General features: G+C 47.1%; 2 protein-coding genes across 10 annotated transcripts in view; one reads left to right on the plus strand and one right to left on the minus strand.

Annotated features, from left to right (window-relative positions):
• The window catches only part of LOC142398498 (uncharacterized), a 462,406-nt gene that overhangs the window by 110,356 nt on the left and 334,562 nt on the right, over nucleotides 1-17,488 (plus strand). The gene's annotated exons all lie outside the window — the stretch shown is intronic.
• Nucleotides 1-17,488, minus strand: part of rasal2 (RAS protein activator like 2) — an 87,420-nt gene that overhangs the window by 1,104 nt on the left and 68,828 nt on the right. For 6 of the 9 annotated variants that reach the window (XM_075482497.1, XM_075482498.1, XM_075482493.1 and 3 more), the window contains 8 exons: nucleotides 16,107-16,251; nucleotides 14,905-15,144; nucleotides 14,628-14,829; nucleotides 12,861-13,060; nucleotides 11,196-12,147; nucleotides 10,990-11,121; nucleotides 9,174-9,376; nucleotides 3,896-3,983 (listed from right to left, as the gene is read on the minus strand). In XM_075482497.1, coding sequence (XP_075338612.1) covers nucleotides 3,896-3,983; nucleotides 9,174-9,376; nucleotides 10,990-11,121; nucleotides 11,196-12,147; nucleotides 12,861-13,060; nucleotides 14,628-14,829; nucleotides 14,905-15,144; nucleotides 16,107-16,251 — 2,162 coding nt within the window. Of the gene's footprint in view, nucleotides 1-3,698; nucleotides 3,730-3,895; nucleotides 3,984-9,173; nucleotides 9,377-10,989; nucleotides 11,122-11,195; nucleotides 12,148-12,860; nucleotides 13,061-14,627; nucleotides 14,830-14,904; nucleotides 15,145-16,106; nucleotides 16,252-17,488 lie in introns of all 9 variants that reach the window. The other 3 variants (XM_075482502.1, XM_075482494.1, XM_075482496.1) reach the window with 3 other exon arrangements.

A 17,488-nucleotide genomic window follows, 5' to 3' on the forward strand; every position in this document is an offset into this window, starting at 1 on the left:
AAGGTTCAACTTTCAGGTTAATTAAAAGCAAAGTGAGTCACTCCTCATCTCTTCTTACACCAGGCTGTGTTCCAAAACCGCATACTACTCCTACTACTCCTACTAACTTTAACTTTTTTTAAGTTCCCGGATGCGTACTAGATTCTCTGAAATGTTGGGTATGCATCATGAGGTTACTACTCATACTCAAACTACCCAAGATGCAACGTAACGTGACGTCACCGATCGTCATTTACTGTCAAAACGGCAGTTTCAAGCTAGCTACAACGAGGGTAGGTTCACTTCCTGTTTTCAAAACAAAAGCACCAATTGTATGGTAATGGCTTTCCCTATGATAAAAGGCAACGGGTATTTTATTTTGTGAAAATAACAGGAAGTGCGTTGCTCACTGCGGCTAGCTTTAGTAGCGCCGAATTTGTGGGAACAAAATGGTAAACAGCCGGTATTTTGTCAGGTTTTCAACACGTTGGGGATCTAAACGACTACTTTCTCACCTGAAAATGTTTCAAATGTTGCTAAAGTTTACAGAGTTTAGAGCTTAAGAGAAATCAGCTTCAGGCCGGCTGATTTCAGCTCGGGCAGGAGCGAAATGCATTGTGGGTAAAAGCTCTGCATACTGTCTGATCGATGAGTATGTAGTATGCGGTATGCAGTATGTAGTATGCAGTATGGAAGTATGTAGTATGTAGTATGCAGTATGTAGTATGCAGTATGTAGTATGCAGTATGGAAGTATGTAGTATGTAGTATGCAGTATGTAGTATGCAGTATGTAGTATGCAGTATGGAAGTATGTAGTATGTAGTATGGAAGTATGTAGTATGTAGTATGTAGTATGTAGTATGCAGTATGTAGTATGCAGTATGTAGTATGCAGTATGCAGTATGGAAGTATGCAGTATGTAGTATGCAGTATGTAGTATGCAGTATGCAGTATGTAGTATGTAGTATGCAGTATGTAGTATGCAGTATGTAGTATGTAGTATGTAGTATGCAGTATGCAGTATGTAGTATGCAGTATGTAGTATGCAGTATGCAGTATGTAGTATGCAGTATGTAGTATGCAGTATGTAGTATGTAGTATGCAGTATGTAGTATGTAGTATGCAGTATGTAGTATGCAGTATGCAGTATGTAGTATGCAGTATGTAGTATGCAGTATGCAGTATGTAGTATGCAGTATGCAGTATGTAGTATGTAGTATGCAGTATGTAGTATGCAGTATGTAGTATGTAGTATGTAGTATGCAGTATGCAGTATGTAGTATGCAGTATGTAGTATGCAGTATGTAGTATGCAGTATGCAGTATGCAGTATGTAGTATGTAGTATGCAGTATGTAGTATGCAGTATGTAGTATGCAGTATGTAGTATGCAGTATGTAGTATGTAGTATGTAGTATGCAGTATGTAGTATGCAGTATGCAGTATGTAGTATGCAGTATGTAGTATGCAGTATGTAGTATGCAGTATGCAGTATGTAGTATGCAGTATGTAGTATGCAGTATGTAGTATGTAGTATGCAGTATGTAGTATGCAGTATGTAGTATGTAGTATGCAGTATGTAGTATGCAGTATGCAGAATGTAGTATGCAGTTTGGAACACAGCCCAGGAGTTACTGGCCAGGTTCTATGTGGACACAGCACTGGTTCATCCCTTGAGTTAGGAGCCTTTTTCCTGCCTGAATGGTTCACAGCTCAGAGTTAAGTGGCTGAACAAAGAAAAAACACATTCCTCTGAAGATGCTCAGGTACAAGGACTGGACTGAAGATGAGGGAAGAAGCAGAAAATGTCCAAAGAGAAACTCTGAGAGAGCTTCAGGAAGCTGCAGAACTGCTGATCAGGACACTTTAAAGGTTCCAGGAAGGCAGAAACTCTGGTTCAGGACTCTGGGTCCTTGAAGCCTTCTTCAGTCATAATTTCAACAACATTCAGTTTCTGTAAAGTCTGAGTTTAAAGCAGCCGGCCGGTCGTCTGATCATCAGATCTGTTCCAGACTAACATCGGTTTAAGAGAAACTTTAAACTAAGTGTGAACTGCACAGTTGATCCATTTAAAGCCCTGAATCAGATGAGCAGCGAGTGGTTTTGACCCGACAGCAGCAGAGAACTAAAGAAACGTCCCGACCCGAACAGGTGAGGAAGCCACAGGAAGTTTGGAGGCAGCAGCCCAACAAGTCAAAATCAGCCCAAAGAAGCTCAAAGGAATGAAAAGGTGAGGCTGAAGCTTCGCTGGGTGCTGCAGCTGCCCGAGCAGCCGACCTTTATTCTGACGGGGTGAACAGGAAGCTCCGGTTCAGAGGGAGGGGGGTGAGGGGGGGTGGGGGTCTGCAGCCAAACTGAAATAAAACCAGCTGAGAGCGCGACACGTAGCACACCTGCAGCACACCTGGAGCACACCTGCAGCACACCTGGAGCACACCTGCAGCACACCTGCAGCACACCTGCAGCACACCTGCAGCACACCTGCAGCACACCTGCAGCACACCTGCAGCCCCCCCGGGGGTCCAACACCAAGTCAGGCTCATGTCAATCGAGTTAAATCCAGCAGACTGCTGGAGGCGGAGCTCACAGCACATCTGGATCAGGTGAGCAGGTCAGGGTACTAAAGTATAATCCGTTTTTCTGTCAAAACGAAAAAACGGAAACAGCCGTCCTTTTTCCATTTTTCGTTTTAATACAAAAACGGATTTTGCTGTCTTCATTAAAAAAAAAAAGAAAAGAAAAACGGAAAAAACAAAATCAAATAACAGCCCAAATTTGTTTTTTGGAAATTACTTTTTTAACTATCAAAATAACCACTAAAAGAAACCATTGACAATTATGAACAAAAAAAAAGGAAAAGATTTTCAGACACGTCATCGTGTCTTTTAAGACGGAAACAGTCTCCTCAGTCCCTGTTATTGGGAAGCTCTTGGCCTCAAAGTCCCCAACGCGGCACTTTTTTTTGGCGCTGTTACACGTTACTTCCGCTTCCGGTCTGCCCGCCGTCACTTTCGTATGAAAGAAACGAAAAATTAAAAAAGTAATTTCCAAAAACCAAATTTGGGCCGTTATTTGATTTTGTTTTTTCGTTTTTTTTTAATGAAGACAACAAAATCCGTTTTTGGTTTAAAACGAAAAATGGAAAAAGGACGGCTGCTTCCGTTTTTTCATTTTGACAGAAAAGCGGATTATACTTTAGGACCCTGACCTGAGCACACATCTGGATCAGGTGTGCACACATCTGGATCAGGTGAGCTGAACAGGTGTGCACACATCTGGATCAGGTGAGCTGAACAGGTGTGCACACATCTGGATCAGGTGAGCTGAACAGGTGTGCACACATCTGGATCAGGTGGGCTGAACAGGTGTGCACACAGCTGGATCAGGTGGGCTGAACAGGTGTGCACACAGCTGGATCAGGTGGGCTGAACAGGTGTGCACACAGCTGGATCAGGTGGGCTGAACAGGTGTGCACACAGCTGGATCAGGTGGGCTGAACAGGTGTGCACACATCTGGATCAGGTGAGCTGAACAGGTGTGCACACAGCTGGATCAGGTGGGCTGAACAGGTGTGCACACATCTGGATCAGGTGGGCTGAACAGGTGTGAGGCGTGTCGGCGCTTCTTGTTGACGGTGTTTTGATCTAAAAAAAATAAAAAAAACAAAAAAAACAAAAAGGATAAAAACCAGCAGGAGGGGGCGGGGCTACAGTTACTTGCCTGATTGGTTTATTTCACATCCGTTACTGACCTGAAATCAGCGAAGAGACGATGAGAAGGATCAAACTAAAGCTGCAGCCGCTGATCAGGACTGATGCTCAAACATGTGACATCATCACGCCGCATAAAACCTGATTAAACCGCTCAAAGCGGCAGCTGCACCTCGTGGTGAAGGTGCAGCTGTGATGTTTCTGTACCTGAGCGTCGATGATCTTCTGTTTGGCTTCAATCACCGCCTGCATCTCAGCGTGGTCCCGCTTTAACTCCTCCTCCACCGCCATCAGCCTGCAGATACACGAGAGAACATTAAGAAAGAATCCTAACCCAAGGGAGGAACCAGCGTTCATCAGAACAGACAACTTAGTCTAGTGACCCAAAGTCACCAAATATAACAGAAAAAAACAAACAAACAAAAAATTAAAAAAAAAAAAACTAAAAACACACAAAAAATAAATAAATAAAACAAAAAAATAAAACACAAAAAACACAAAATAGAAGAGGAAAAAAAATAAAAACAAAACTGAAAAAACACAAAAAATAAATTAATTAAATAAAACACACACACAAAAAAATAAAAACACAAAAAACACAAAAATAAAATAGAAAAAAAATAAATACAACAAAACAAAAAAAAACACCAACTGAAACACAATAAACAAAATAAAAACTGAAAAAAAAACACAAAATATCAATAACTTGAATATCTGCAGCTGGAAACATCTGCAGATATTCACTTTAAAGCTGCTCAGAACTGAACTAACTCTGGTTCTGCCTCAGATTCTGGGTTTATGTTCATGTTGGAACATGTTTCAGTGAATCTCTGCAGCTGTTACCATGGAAACATCTGCAGATATTCACTTTAAAGCTGCTCAGAACTGAACTAACTCTGGTTCTGCCTCAGATTCTGGGTTTATGTTCATGTTGGAACATGTTTCAGTGAATCTCTGCAGCTGTTACCATGGAAACATCTGCAGATATTCACTTTAAAGCTGCTCAGAACTGAACTAACTCTGGTTCTGCCTCAGATTCTGGGTTTATGTTCATGTTGGAACATGTTTCAGTGAATCTCTGCAGCTGTTACCATGGAAACATCAGCAGATATTCACTTTAAAGCTGCTCAGAACTGAACTAACTCTGGTTCTGCCTCAGATTCTGGGTTTATGTTCATGTTGGAACATGTTTCAGTGAATCTCTGCAGCTGTTACCATGGAAACATCTGCAGATATTCACTTTAAAGCTGCTCAGAACTGAACTAACTCTGGTTCTGCCTCAGATTCTGGGTTTATGTTCATGTTGGAACATGTTTCAGTGAATCTCTGCAGCTGTTACCATGGAAACATCTGCAGATATTCATTTTAAAGCTGCTCAGAACTGAACTAACTCTGGTTCTGCCTCAGATTCTGGGTTTATGTTCATGTTGGAACATGTTTCAGTGAATCTCTGCAGCTGTTACCATGGAAACATCTGCAGATATTCACTTTAAAGCTGCTCAGAACTGAACTAACTCTGGTTCTGCCTCAGATTCTGGGTTTATGTTCATGTTGGAACATGTTTCAGTGAATCTCTGCAGCTGTTACCATGGAAACATCTGCAGATATTCACTTTAAAGCTGCTCAGAACTGAACTAACTCTGGTTCTGACTCAGATTCTGGGTTTATGTTCATGTTGGAACATGTTTCTGTGAATCTCTGCAGCTGTTACCATGGAAACATATTCACTTTAAAGCTGCTCAGAACTGAACTAACTCTGGTTCTGACTCAGATTCTGGGTTTATGTTCATGTTGGAACATGTTTCAGTGAATCTCTGCAGCTGTTACCATGGAAACATCTGCAGATATTCACTTTAAAGCTGCTCAGAACTGAACTAACTCTGGTTCTGCCTCAGATTCTGGGTTTATGTTCATGTTGGAACATGTTTCAGTGAATCTCTGCAGCTGTTACCATGGAAACATCAGCAGATATTCACTTTAAAGCTGCTCAGAACTGAACTAACTCTGGTTCTGACTCAGATTCTGGGTTTATGTTCATGTTGGAACATGTTTCAGTGACACTCTGCAGCTGTTACCATGGAAACATCTGCAGATATTCACTTTAAAGCTGCTCAGAACTGAACTAACTCTGGTTCTGACTCAGATTCTGGGTTTATGTTCATGTTGGAACATGTTTCAGTGAATCTCTGCAGCTGTTACCATGGAAACATCTGCAGATATTCACTTTAAAGCTGCTCAGAACTGAACTAACTCTGGTTCTGACTCAGATTCTGGGTTTATGTTCATGTTGGAACATGTTTCAGTGAATATCTGCAGCTGTTACCATGGAAACATCTGCAGATATTCACTTTAAAGCTGCTCAGAGCTGAACTAACTCTGGTTCTGCCTCAGATTCTGGGTTTATGTTCATGTTGGAACATGTTTCAGTGAATCTCTGCAGCTGTTACCATGGAAACATCTGCAGATATTCACTTTAAAGCTGCTCAGAACTGAACTAACTCTGGTTCTGCCTCAGATTCTGGGTTTATGTTCATGTTGGAACATGTTTCAGTGAATCTCTGCAGCTGTTACCATGGAAACATCTGCAGATATTCACTTTAAAGCTGCTCAGAACTGAACTAACTCTGGTTCTGACTCAGATTCTGGGTTTATGTTCATGTTGGAACATGTTTCAGTGAATCTCTGCAGCTGTTACCATGGAAACATCTGCAGATATTCACTTTAAAGCTGCTCAGAACTGAACTAACTCTGGTTCTGCCTCAGATTCTGGGTTTATGTTCATGTTGGAACATGTTTCAGTGAATCTCTGCAGCTGTTACCATGGAAACATCTGCAGATATTCACTTTAAAGCTGCTCAGAACTGAACTAACTCTGGTTCTGACTCAGATTCTGGGTTTATGTTCATGTTGGAACATGTTTCAGTGAATCTCTGCAGCTGTTACCATGGAAACATCTGCAGATATTCACTTTAAAGCTGCTCAGAACTGAACTAACTCTGGTTCTGCCTCAGATTCTGGGTTTATGTTCATGTTGGAACATGTTTCAGTGAATCTCTGCAGCTGTTACCATGGAAACATCTGCAGATATTCGCTTTAAAGCTGCTCAGAACTGAACTAACTCTGGTTCTGCCTCAGATTCTGGGTTTATGTTCATGTTGGAACATGTTTCAGTGAATCTCTGCAGCTGTTACCATGGAAACATCTGCAGATATTCACTTTAAAGCTGCTCAGAACTGAACTAACTCTGGTTCTGACTCAGATTCTGGGTTTATGTTCATGTTGGAACATGTTTCTGTGAATCTCTGCAGCTGTTACCATGGAAACATATTCACTTTAAAGCTGCTCAGAACTGAACTAACTCTGGTTCTGACTCAGATTCTGGGTTTATGTTCATGTTGGAACATGTTTCAGTGAATATCTGCAGCTGTTACCATGGAAACATCTGCAGATATTCACTTTAAAGCTGCTCAGAACTGAACTAACTCTGGTTCTGCCTCAGATTCTGGGTTTATGTTCATGTTGGAACATGTTTCAGTGAATCTCTGCAGCTGTTACCATGGAAACATCAGCAGATATTCACTTTAAAGCTGCTCAGAACTGAACTAACTCTGGTTCTGCCTCAGATTCTGGGTTTATGTTCATGTTGGAACATGTTTCAGTGAATCTCTGCAGCTGTTACCATGGAAACATCTGCAGATATTCACTTTAAAGCTGCTCAGAACTGAACTAACTCTGGTTCTGACTCAGATTCTGGGTTTATGTTCATGTTGGAACATGTTTCAGTGAATATCTGCAGCTGTTACCATGGAAACATCTGCAGATATTCACTTTAAAGCTGCTCACAACTGAACTAACTCTGGTTCTGCCTCAGATTCTGGGTTTATGTTCATGTTGGAACATGTTTCAGTGAATCTCTGCAGCTGTTACCATGGAAACATCTGCAGATATTCACTTTAAAGCTGCTCAGAACTGAACTAACTCTGGTTCTGCCTCAGATTCTGGGTTTATGTTCATGTTGGAACATGTTTCAGTGAATCTCTGCAGCTGTTACCATGGAAACATCTGCAGATATTCACTTTAAAGCTGCTCAGAACTGAACTAACTCTGGTTCTGACTCAGATTCTGGGTTTATGTTCATGTTGGAACATGTTTCAGTGAATCTCTGCAGCTGTTACCATGGAAACATCTGCAGATATTCACTTTAAAGCTGCTCAGAACTGAACTAACTCTGGTTCTGCCTCAGATTCTGGGTTTATGTTCATGTTGGAACATGTTTCAGTGAATCTCTGCAGCTGTTACCATGGAAACATCTGCAGATATTCACTTTAAAGCTGCTCAGAACTGAACTAACTCTGGTTCTGCCTCAGATTCTGGGTTTATGTTCATGTTGGAACATGTTTCAGTGAATCTCTGCAGCTGTTACCATGGAAACATCTGCAGATGTTCACTTTAAAGCTGCTCAGAACTGAACTAACTCTGGTTCTGCCTCAGATTCTGGGTTTATGTTCATGTTGGAACATGTTTCAGTGAATCTCTGCAGCTGTTACCATGGAAACATCTGCAGATATTCACTTTAAAGCTGCTCAGAACTGAACTAACTCTGGTTCTGCCTCAGATTCTGGGTTTATGTTCATGTTGGAACATGGAACCTGATCAGTTTCAGCAGGCGAACGTCTGAGGACCAGAGGAAGAACTCGTCCTGTTGGTGTTTGGTTTGTTTCAGATCCTTAATGACTCATCTGAGGCTACGTGCCCACGACAACGCTCTGAAGCATAAACGCAGATGTCCGTTTTTTTCCTCCACAATTTATCTGCGTTCTCACGAGCGTCTTGGGGGTGTATATCTGTCTACCCATGGGAACAGGGAAAACGTATAAAACTCACAGTTTGCCGATGTAGTATGCACGCCCGGACGTAGGTGGCAGTAGCAACAATACCTTTGGTATTGTTATATGAGTTATATTGTTATATATTAATAAATATGAGAAATGTCTGTTTTGTGGCTACTTCCTCCGCGTCAGTTGGAAGAAAATGGCGAAGCGCGGCGGCAACAACAGTACGCCTTCAAACTTTGTTTGGATAGATGATGAGGTCCAGTTGCTCCTGAACACGACACTGAACTACAAAGCCAGGAAGGCAGTGGATAACGTGGACTGGGAGAGTGTCCAAAATAAATATAGTGAGATATGGGAGTCGTTCATGGAGAACTACCCACTTAACGTGTGCAAAAAACGCACTTCTGCGTTTTGAACTGTTCCTACGGCGACGAGAGGTTGGAAAGTTTTCAAGATCTCCGCTCTGGAGGGCATTTGTGTTTTCTCCGTTTTGAACTCCTAAAAACGCCGTCGCCGTGTGCAAGATAGGCACATCTGTCCAAATGTTCTGCGTTTATCTGTCGTTACCGTTGTCGTGGGCATGTAGCCTAAATTGACCTTATTGATCTCATGTTTCCTGTTAGTTCCCAGCCTTCCTGTTCCTGACGTACCTGCAGATGATGCTCTTCATCTGGCTGTCCTTCTCCTCCTGCTGCCTCCTCAGTCGCTCCTCGCTGTCCTCCAGGCGGTTCTTGTACTCCAGCAGCAGCTTCTGCATCTGCTGCTCCTGAGCCAGCAGCCGCCGTTCGTACTCCTCCAGACGGCGTCCGGACACCCGCAGACGCTCCTTCAGGTGAGAGATCTCCAGCTCGTACTGCAGGAGACAGGAAGTCACACAGCTGTCACACACCTGTGAGCCTGTCACACACCTGTGAGTCTGTCACACAGCTGTCACACATCTGTCACACAGCTGTGAGCCTGTCACACACCTGTCACACACCTGTCACACACCTGTCACACACCTGCGAGCCTGTCACACACCTGTGAGCCTGTCACACACCTGTGAGCCTGTCACACACCTGTGAGCCTGTCACACACCTGTCACACACCTGTCACACACCTGTCACACACCTGCGAGCCTGTCACACACCTGCGAGCCTGTCACACACCTGTGAGCCTGTCACACACCTGTCACACACCTGTCACACACCTGTCACACACCTGTGAGTCTGTCACACACCTGTCACACACCTGCGAGCCTGTCACACACCTGTGAGTCTGTCACACACCTGTCACACACCTGTCACACACCTGTCACACACCTGCGAGCCTGTCACACACCTGCGAGCCTGTCACACACCTGTGAGCCTGTCACACACCTGTGAGCCTGTCACACACCTGTCACACACCTGTGAGTCTGTCACACACCTGTCACACACCTGTGAGCCTGTCACACACCTGTCACACACCTGTGAGTCTGTCACACACCTGTCACACACCTGTGAGCCTGTCACACACCTGTCACACACCTGTGAGCCTGTCACACACCTGTCACACACCTGTCACACACCTGTCACACACCTGTCACACACCTGTGAGCCTGTCACACACCTGTCACACACCTGTGAGCCTGTCACACACCTGTGAGCCTGTCACACACCTGTCACACACCTGTCACACACCTGTCACACACCTGTCACACACCTGTGAGCCTGTCACACACCTGTCACACACCTGCGAGCCTGTCACACACCTGCGAGCCTGTCACACACCTGTGAGCCTGTCACACACCTGTCACACACCTGTCACACACCTGTCACACACCTGTCACACACCTGTGAGTCTGTCACACACCTGTCACACACCTGCGAGCCTGTCACACACCTGTGAGTCTGTCACACACCTGTCACACACCTGTCACACACCTGTCACACACCTGCGAGCCTGTCACACACCTGTGAGCCTGTCACACACCTGTCACACACCTGTGAGTCTGTCACACACCTGTCACACACCTGTGAGCCTGTCACACACCTGTCACACACCTGTGAGTCTGTCACACACCTGTCACACACCTGTGAGCCTGTCACACACCTGTCACACACCTGTGAGCCTGTCACACACCTGTCACACACCTGTCACACACCTGTCACACACCTGTCACACACCTGTGAGCCTGTCACACACCTGTCACACACCTGTGAGCCTGTCACACACCTGTCACACACCTGTGAGCCTGTCACACACCTGTCACACACCTGTGAGCCTGTCACACACCTGTGAGTCTGTCACACACCTGTCACACATCTGTCACACACCTGTGAGCCTGTCACACACCTGTGAGCCTGTCACACACCTGTCACACACCTGTGAGCCTGTCACACACCTGTGAGCCTGTCACACACCTGTGAGCCTGTCACACACCTGTCACACACCTGTGAGCCTGTCACACACCTGTCACACACCTGTCCAGGTGAACGTTCTCACCTTCTCGGTGTTCCTGCCCTCCTCTCGGCCCCTCTCCGCCCCCCCATCCTCCTCGTACTGCCCGTTGTTCAGGACCCACGCCGCCGTCCTCTCCACTGGAGACATCGCCACCGTCTCCACCGGCGACGCCACCTGCACACAGACCAGTGACATCACCACGACCTCACCAGAAGCTCTGACACGCCAACCGTTCAGCTCTGCGTTACCTGCGGCGGCTGCTTGGCGACGCTACTCGGGGGCGGAGCCACATTCTCCACGGCGGGCTGCTGGCGGCTGGCGGGCGCCGGCTCGGTGTTGGCGCTGCTGCTGCTGCGCAGCGAGGCGCTGTGAGGTAGAGAGCGCGGCGTCCTGGCCCCGCCCCCTCCTCGGCTCTGCTGCTCCACCTTGATGATGTGGGCGGTGCCCGTCGTGGTGCTCTGACGGGGAATGGCGACCGCGGTGGCGGCGCCCAGCGGCAGGTCGGGCAGAGCGTGGCGGCGTGGCGTGGAACAGTCCTCGCTCTGCGCGCTGCGCCTGCTGCCCACCTCATCGAGGCTGCTGTTGGACGCCGCACGACCTTTGACCCCCACCTGGCTGCCAAAGTCGTCCGAGTTGCTGCGGCTGTTGTGCGAGCTCTCGGTGCTCAGGTTTTCGGAGCTGGAGTCCTGCCGCAGCGAGTGGGCGGAGCCTGCCCCCAGGCTGTGGGCGGGGTTACTCAGGTGGTAGACGGGGTTCTGGAAGGACAGCGGCTGCAGGCTGCGCTGCTGGCTGAGGGAGGCGTGCAGCGGCCGCCTGGCCTGCGGCGCGCTCTGCGGCGCTCCGTCTCTGGGCGGGGCTTTGGGCTGGTGCGGCGCCGGCTGCGGCGTCACAGGGTTGGAGTGCGGATAGGTCACGGGGGGCGGGAGGTGCCCGACGGAGGCCTGGGAGCCCACCCTGCTGAGGCGGGGCGGGGCCTCGTGGTGCGGCGGCGGCCCAGCGGCGCCGTGAAGACTCTGAGCGTCCTGCAAGTCGACCAACGAGATGCTGCGGCCGTTGGGCAGCGGGCCGCCGCCGCGCTCCTCCTGGTCCGAGAAGCTGCTGTGGGTGGAGGGATGCTGCAGCAGCAGGGGGCGCTGACCACGGGCGTAACCCTCCATCAGCTCGCCAACCGGAGACTGCAGGCTGCGCACCTCACTGCGGCTGCAGGAAGTGACACGCGCACAGCGTTTAGCGTCAAAGCGCCGCGCCGCCATGCTGTTGTACACAGTTTCTTTTCTTTTTTAAATTTGCAAATTTTTTTTGAGTACATACAGGTGAACAACCACAATTCCGTATTCAACAAACTATTGTGCCCACATTCTGTATCTGTATTGAAGCATTTTAACCTTTCTTTCCTTTATGTACTTCAACCTGCCCGAACACTTTCAATACCCGGCATTTACTGTTCGTTCTTCCAACCCGTCTCCTAATTTTCCTTCTTCTCATTTAAATTTACCTGCAAATTAACTATATACAATCGTTAGCCATGTAAGGGTTCCCTCCTGTCCCCGAGGTTTTATTCAACAACATCTGACCTCAATGGTGAAACAAAGTCCAACCAATTTTTCCAGTAATTCTTAAATTTGCCAGATTCTAATCTGATGGAACCTGATTAGGGCCACAATGCATCCATTCTATCCGCTCTTTTTTAATTATCTTAATTTTAGACAAATTTTATTCAATTCATTTTATTGCACTTATGGAAGGCTTTTAATGCCCTGCAGCACTTTTACCATTTCTGAATCGTGTTTTATGTTTTGTTGTTTTCATCCTGTTGTAAAGCACTTTGAATACCGGTTGGCTTTTGTAAAGTGCTATATAAATAAAGATTGATTGATTTTTCTGTTCACAGAGTTTCACAGGGAAAACGTTACCTGTCGGTCGGGTCCTCGAAGATCCGCTGCAACCCCGACGACACGCTGCCGCCGATGTTGTGGGCGGAGCTGTGGTCCTGGAAGCGCCGCAGCTGCTGCTGGACGGGCGTCGGGGCGCTCAGACACCGAGCGATGTCTCCCAGAATCCTCGGCAGCGGGCCCAGCTTGGCTACGGTGGCCTGCAGGAAGGAATTTTCACCCTGGGGTCGCCGTGTGTTCGTGTGTGTGTGTGGGCGGTTTGAACGGAAGCACCAGGATGCGGCGGCGGTGGGGAAGCAAAACCAAGATGGTGGCAGGAAGTGAACAGAAAGAGGAAGAGGAGGAGGAGGAAAAAAACATGAGGGAAACTTAATGGAAACAAAAACAACTAAGAACATCATGCTTCTACTGAACAGAACCACGACACAACAGAACCATGCTGAGCCCGAGCTCCGACAGGTGAGACAGGTGAGGGAGGCGGGGGGGAGGTCAGGCCATGCTGTGATGGTCAGCCACGCAGTGTTAATGAGGTTAGATGAACTCGCTTTACTGTCTCACACACACTGATCACTGATCAATAACCGGGGGACTCAGCAGGTGGAACCAGAACTGATCCACACACAATTTAAACAACCGTGTTATCAGTTAAAAACGTTCTCTAAAGATGGCGGGATTGTGGGTAATGTAGTTGTGAGCTGTTTTTAGGAACGAGTCCAAACAGATGTGACTAAACAGCACAGAAACAGCTGTTAACCGGAACAACTTTTAGAATAACTGATGTCTGAATGTTGCTGGAAATAAAGATTGATGAGAAGTGAATGCTGTCCGGGTCAGAGCTGCAGGTCCAACTCCAACAATCAGCTTCCTTCCGTTCTCTGCTAGCTTCCTTCTGTTCTCTGTTAGCTTCCTTCTGTTCTCCGCTAGCTTCCTTCTGTTCTCCGCTAGCTTCCTTCTGTTCTCTGTTAGCTTCCTTCTGTTCTCCGCTAGCGTCCTTCTGTTCTCCGCTAGCTTCCTTCTGTTCTCCGCTAGCTTCCTTCTGTTCTCCGCTAGCTTCCTTCTGTTCTCAGCTAGCTTCCTTCTGTTCTCCGCTAGCTTCCTTCTGTTCTCTGTTAGCTTCCTTCTGTTCTCCGCTAGCTTCCTTCTGTTCTCCGTTAGCTTCCTTCTGTTCTCCGCTAGCTTCCTTCTGTTCTCTGCTAGCTTCCTTCTGTTCTCTCCTAGCTTCCTTCTGTTCTCTGTTAGCTTCCTTCTGTTCTCTCCTAGCTTCCTTCTGTTCTCTCCTAGCTTCCTTCTGTTCTCTGCTAGCTTCCTTCTGTTCTCTGCTAGCTTCCTTCTGTTCTCTCCTAGCTTCCTTCTGTTCTCTGCTAGCTTCCTTCTGTTCTCTGCTAGCTTCCTTCTGTTCTCTGTTAGCTTCCTTCTGTTCTCCGCTAGCTTCCTTCTGTTCTCTGCTAGCTTCCTTCTGTTCTCTGCTAGCTTCCTTCTGTTCTCTGCTAGCTTCCTTCTGTTCTAGGCTAGCTTCCTTCTGCTATTTCAGAGAATCTAGTATGCATCCGGGAACTTCTTGCTTACTCAAACTCGCATACTAACTCAAAAAGTTAGTGGGAGTAGTAGGAGAAGTATGCGGTTTGGAACACAGACTTGGACAAAGTTGAACTTCTTTTGCTAATTTTTTGTTCCTAAAATCAAATCCAAATTTTTACTGCTGCAGATCAGAGTCACAGCATTCAGAAAACGTGCACTCTGTCAGTGGGTTACCACCTCACGCTCACACAGTGTTGGGTTTGCGTGTACCTTGTCGAGCTGAGAGACGACCTCCCACAGCAGAGCGTGCAGCACCGACAGCTCGCGGCCGAGGTCGATGTAGCCCTCAAAGCCCGGCGTGTTGGTCAGAGTCTCCGGGTTGGAGATCTCCGACAGGAAACGCATCATCCCCGCCCACTCGTGCTCCAGGAAGTCATTCATGAAGGCCATGTACTCCTCTTTGTTTCCAAACCTGCAGAGGAGGCGCAAAGGTCAAAGGTCAGAGGTCAGAGGTCAGCGTGGCGGCTGCTCGCCCGCAGTTACTCACTTGGTGAAGTTGGCGAGGTTCTGGATGACTTTGGCGATGAGCGTGAGCGTGCGGGACGTGCGGTCGTCGGGGTATTCCTGCATCAGGTTGAAGAGCGACGGCGACATGATGGCTGGGCAGAGGAAGCGCAGGAAGAGCGAGGCGCTGATCAGACGCTTGCTTATGTCCTGCGGGTGGCCGCGGGCGACGCACTGCTGCTTCCAGGCCGCAAACACCTCCTTCAGCTCCCGAGGAAACACGCTGCGGAGACCAGAAGGACCAGAAGGACGGATGGGACTCACCCACGTCTAAAGATGAAGCTTTGCTGCCACTTCTGGCCTTAAAGGGATAGTTCGCCTCTTTAAAGGTACAGTTCGCCTCTTTTGACATGAAGCTGTGTAACATCCCATATCAGCAACATCATTTCTGAACATCTTCTTACCCCCTGCTGCGTCCTGTGAGCAGAGTTCCAGCCTCGTTTTGGTGTTGATGAAGGTAGTCTGGCTAGTTGGCTGGGGTTTAAAAAATAAAGCGTTTTGCTTCTCAGAACAATATGCGTTCAACAGAGTAATACATTTGCATCACAAAATGGTTCTCCAGGAAAAAGTCAGACATTTCCTTTCCTTTCGTTTTGTTTCCTTTCCCTGCTGTGCAGACCGAAGTGCAGAGCGAGCAGTCCCCTGCTTCCGAGCAGCAAACAACAGGCGCGGCAGCAGGCAGTGATACGAAGGGAGAGAAAATAGCACCAAGAGATTGTGAGGTCTGACTTTTTCCTGGAGAACCATTTTGTGATGCAAATGTATTACTCTGTTGAACGCATATTGTTCTGAGAAGCAAAACGCTTTATTTTTTAAACCCCAGCCAACTAGCCAGACTACCTTCATCAACACCAAAACGAGGCTGGAACTCTGCTCACAGGACGCAGCAGGGGGTAAGAAGATGTTCAGAAATGATGTTGCTGATATGGGATGTTACACAGCTTCATGTCAGAAGAGGCGAACTGTCCCTTTAAGGGGTCGAAACTCTGCAACATTCAAACTGTGGAAACTCTAACAGTGTTGTTCGAGTTTCCACAGATCGGCAGATCCGGACCCCAGAATGATAAAACCTCTTTAAACTGACACCTTAAAGTAATACAAAGACACTTTGAATCACGATGAGTGTGTTTTGTTGCATCTGTTTGTGAATGTGAGCGTGCACGTGTGCGTGCGCTGCAGTCATACCAGTAGGAGTTGATGATCTTGCAGAAAGCGAGCTCGCAGCACATTTTCAGGTTACTCTGATGTTCGGCCAGATCGCTGCCGGAGCATCGACACGGATCCACCTCGCAGTTCTCGTCCGACTCGTACAAAGCTTTGATGAACTCGCCTGCAGACGCACAGAGAACGTTAGAACGTTACACCAGAACGTTATATAAGGACTTTACATCAGAACGTTACATCTGAACGTTACACCTGAACGTTACACCAGGACGTTACACCAGAACGTTACACCAGAACGTTACATCAGAACGTTACATCTGAACGTTACACCTGAACGTTACACCAGGACGTTACACCAGAACGTTACACCAGAACGTTACACCAGAACGTTACACCAGAACGTTACACCAGAGCGTTACACCAGGACGTTACACCAGAGCGTTACACCAGAACGTTACACCAGGACGTTACACCAGGACGTTACACCAGAGCGTTACACCAGGACGTTACACCAGGACGTTACACCAGGACGTTACACCAGAGCGTTACACCAGAACGTTACACCAGAACGTTACACCAGAGCGTTACACCAGAACGTTACACCAGAACGTTACACCAGAGCGTTACACCAGAGCGTTACACCAGAGCGTTACACCAGGACGTTACACCAGGACGTTACACCAGAACGTTACACCAGAGCTTTACACCAGAACGTTACACCAGAGCGTTACACCAGAATGTTACATTCGAACGTTACACCAGAACGTTACACCAGAGCGTTACACCAGAACGTTACACCAGAACGTTACACCAGAGCGTTACACCAGAATGTTACATTCGAACGTTACACCAGAACGTTACACCAGAGCGTTACACCAGAACGTTACACCAGAACGTTACACCAGAGCGTTACACCAGAACGTTACACCAGAGCGTTACATCAGAACTTTACATCTGAACGTTACACCTGAACGTTACACCAGAGCGTTACACCAGAGCGTTACACCAGAACGTTACACCAGAACGTTACACCAGAGCGTTACACCAGAACGTTACACCAGAACGTTACACCAGAGCGTTACATCAGAACTTTACATCTGAACGTTACACCTGAACGTTACACCAGAGCGTTACACCAGGACGTTACACCAGGACGTTACACCAGGACGTTACACCAGAGCTTTACACCAGAACGTTACACCAGAGCGTTACACCAGAGCGTTACACCAGAGCGTTACATCAGAACTTTACATCTGAACGTTACACCAGAACGTTACAGCTGAACGTTATATAAGGACTTTACATCAGAACGTTACATCAGAACGTTACACCAGAACGTTACACCAGAACGTTACACCAGAATGTTACATTCGAACGTTACACCAGAACGTTACACCAGAGCG

This window comes from Odontesthes bonariensis, chromosome 14 (genome assembly GCF_027942865.1).
Source record: "Odontesthes bonariensis isolate fOdoBon6 chromosome 14, fOdoBon6.hap1, whole genome shotgun sequence".
Lineage (NCBI taxonomy): Eukaryota > Metazoa > Chordata > Actinopteri > Atheriniformes > Atherinopsidae > Odontesthes > Odontesthes bonariensis.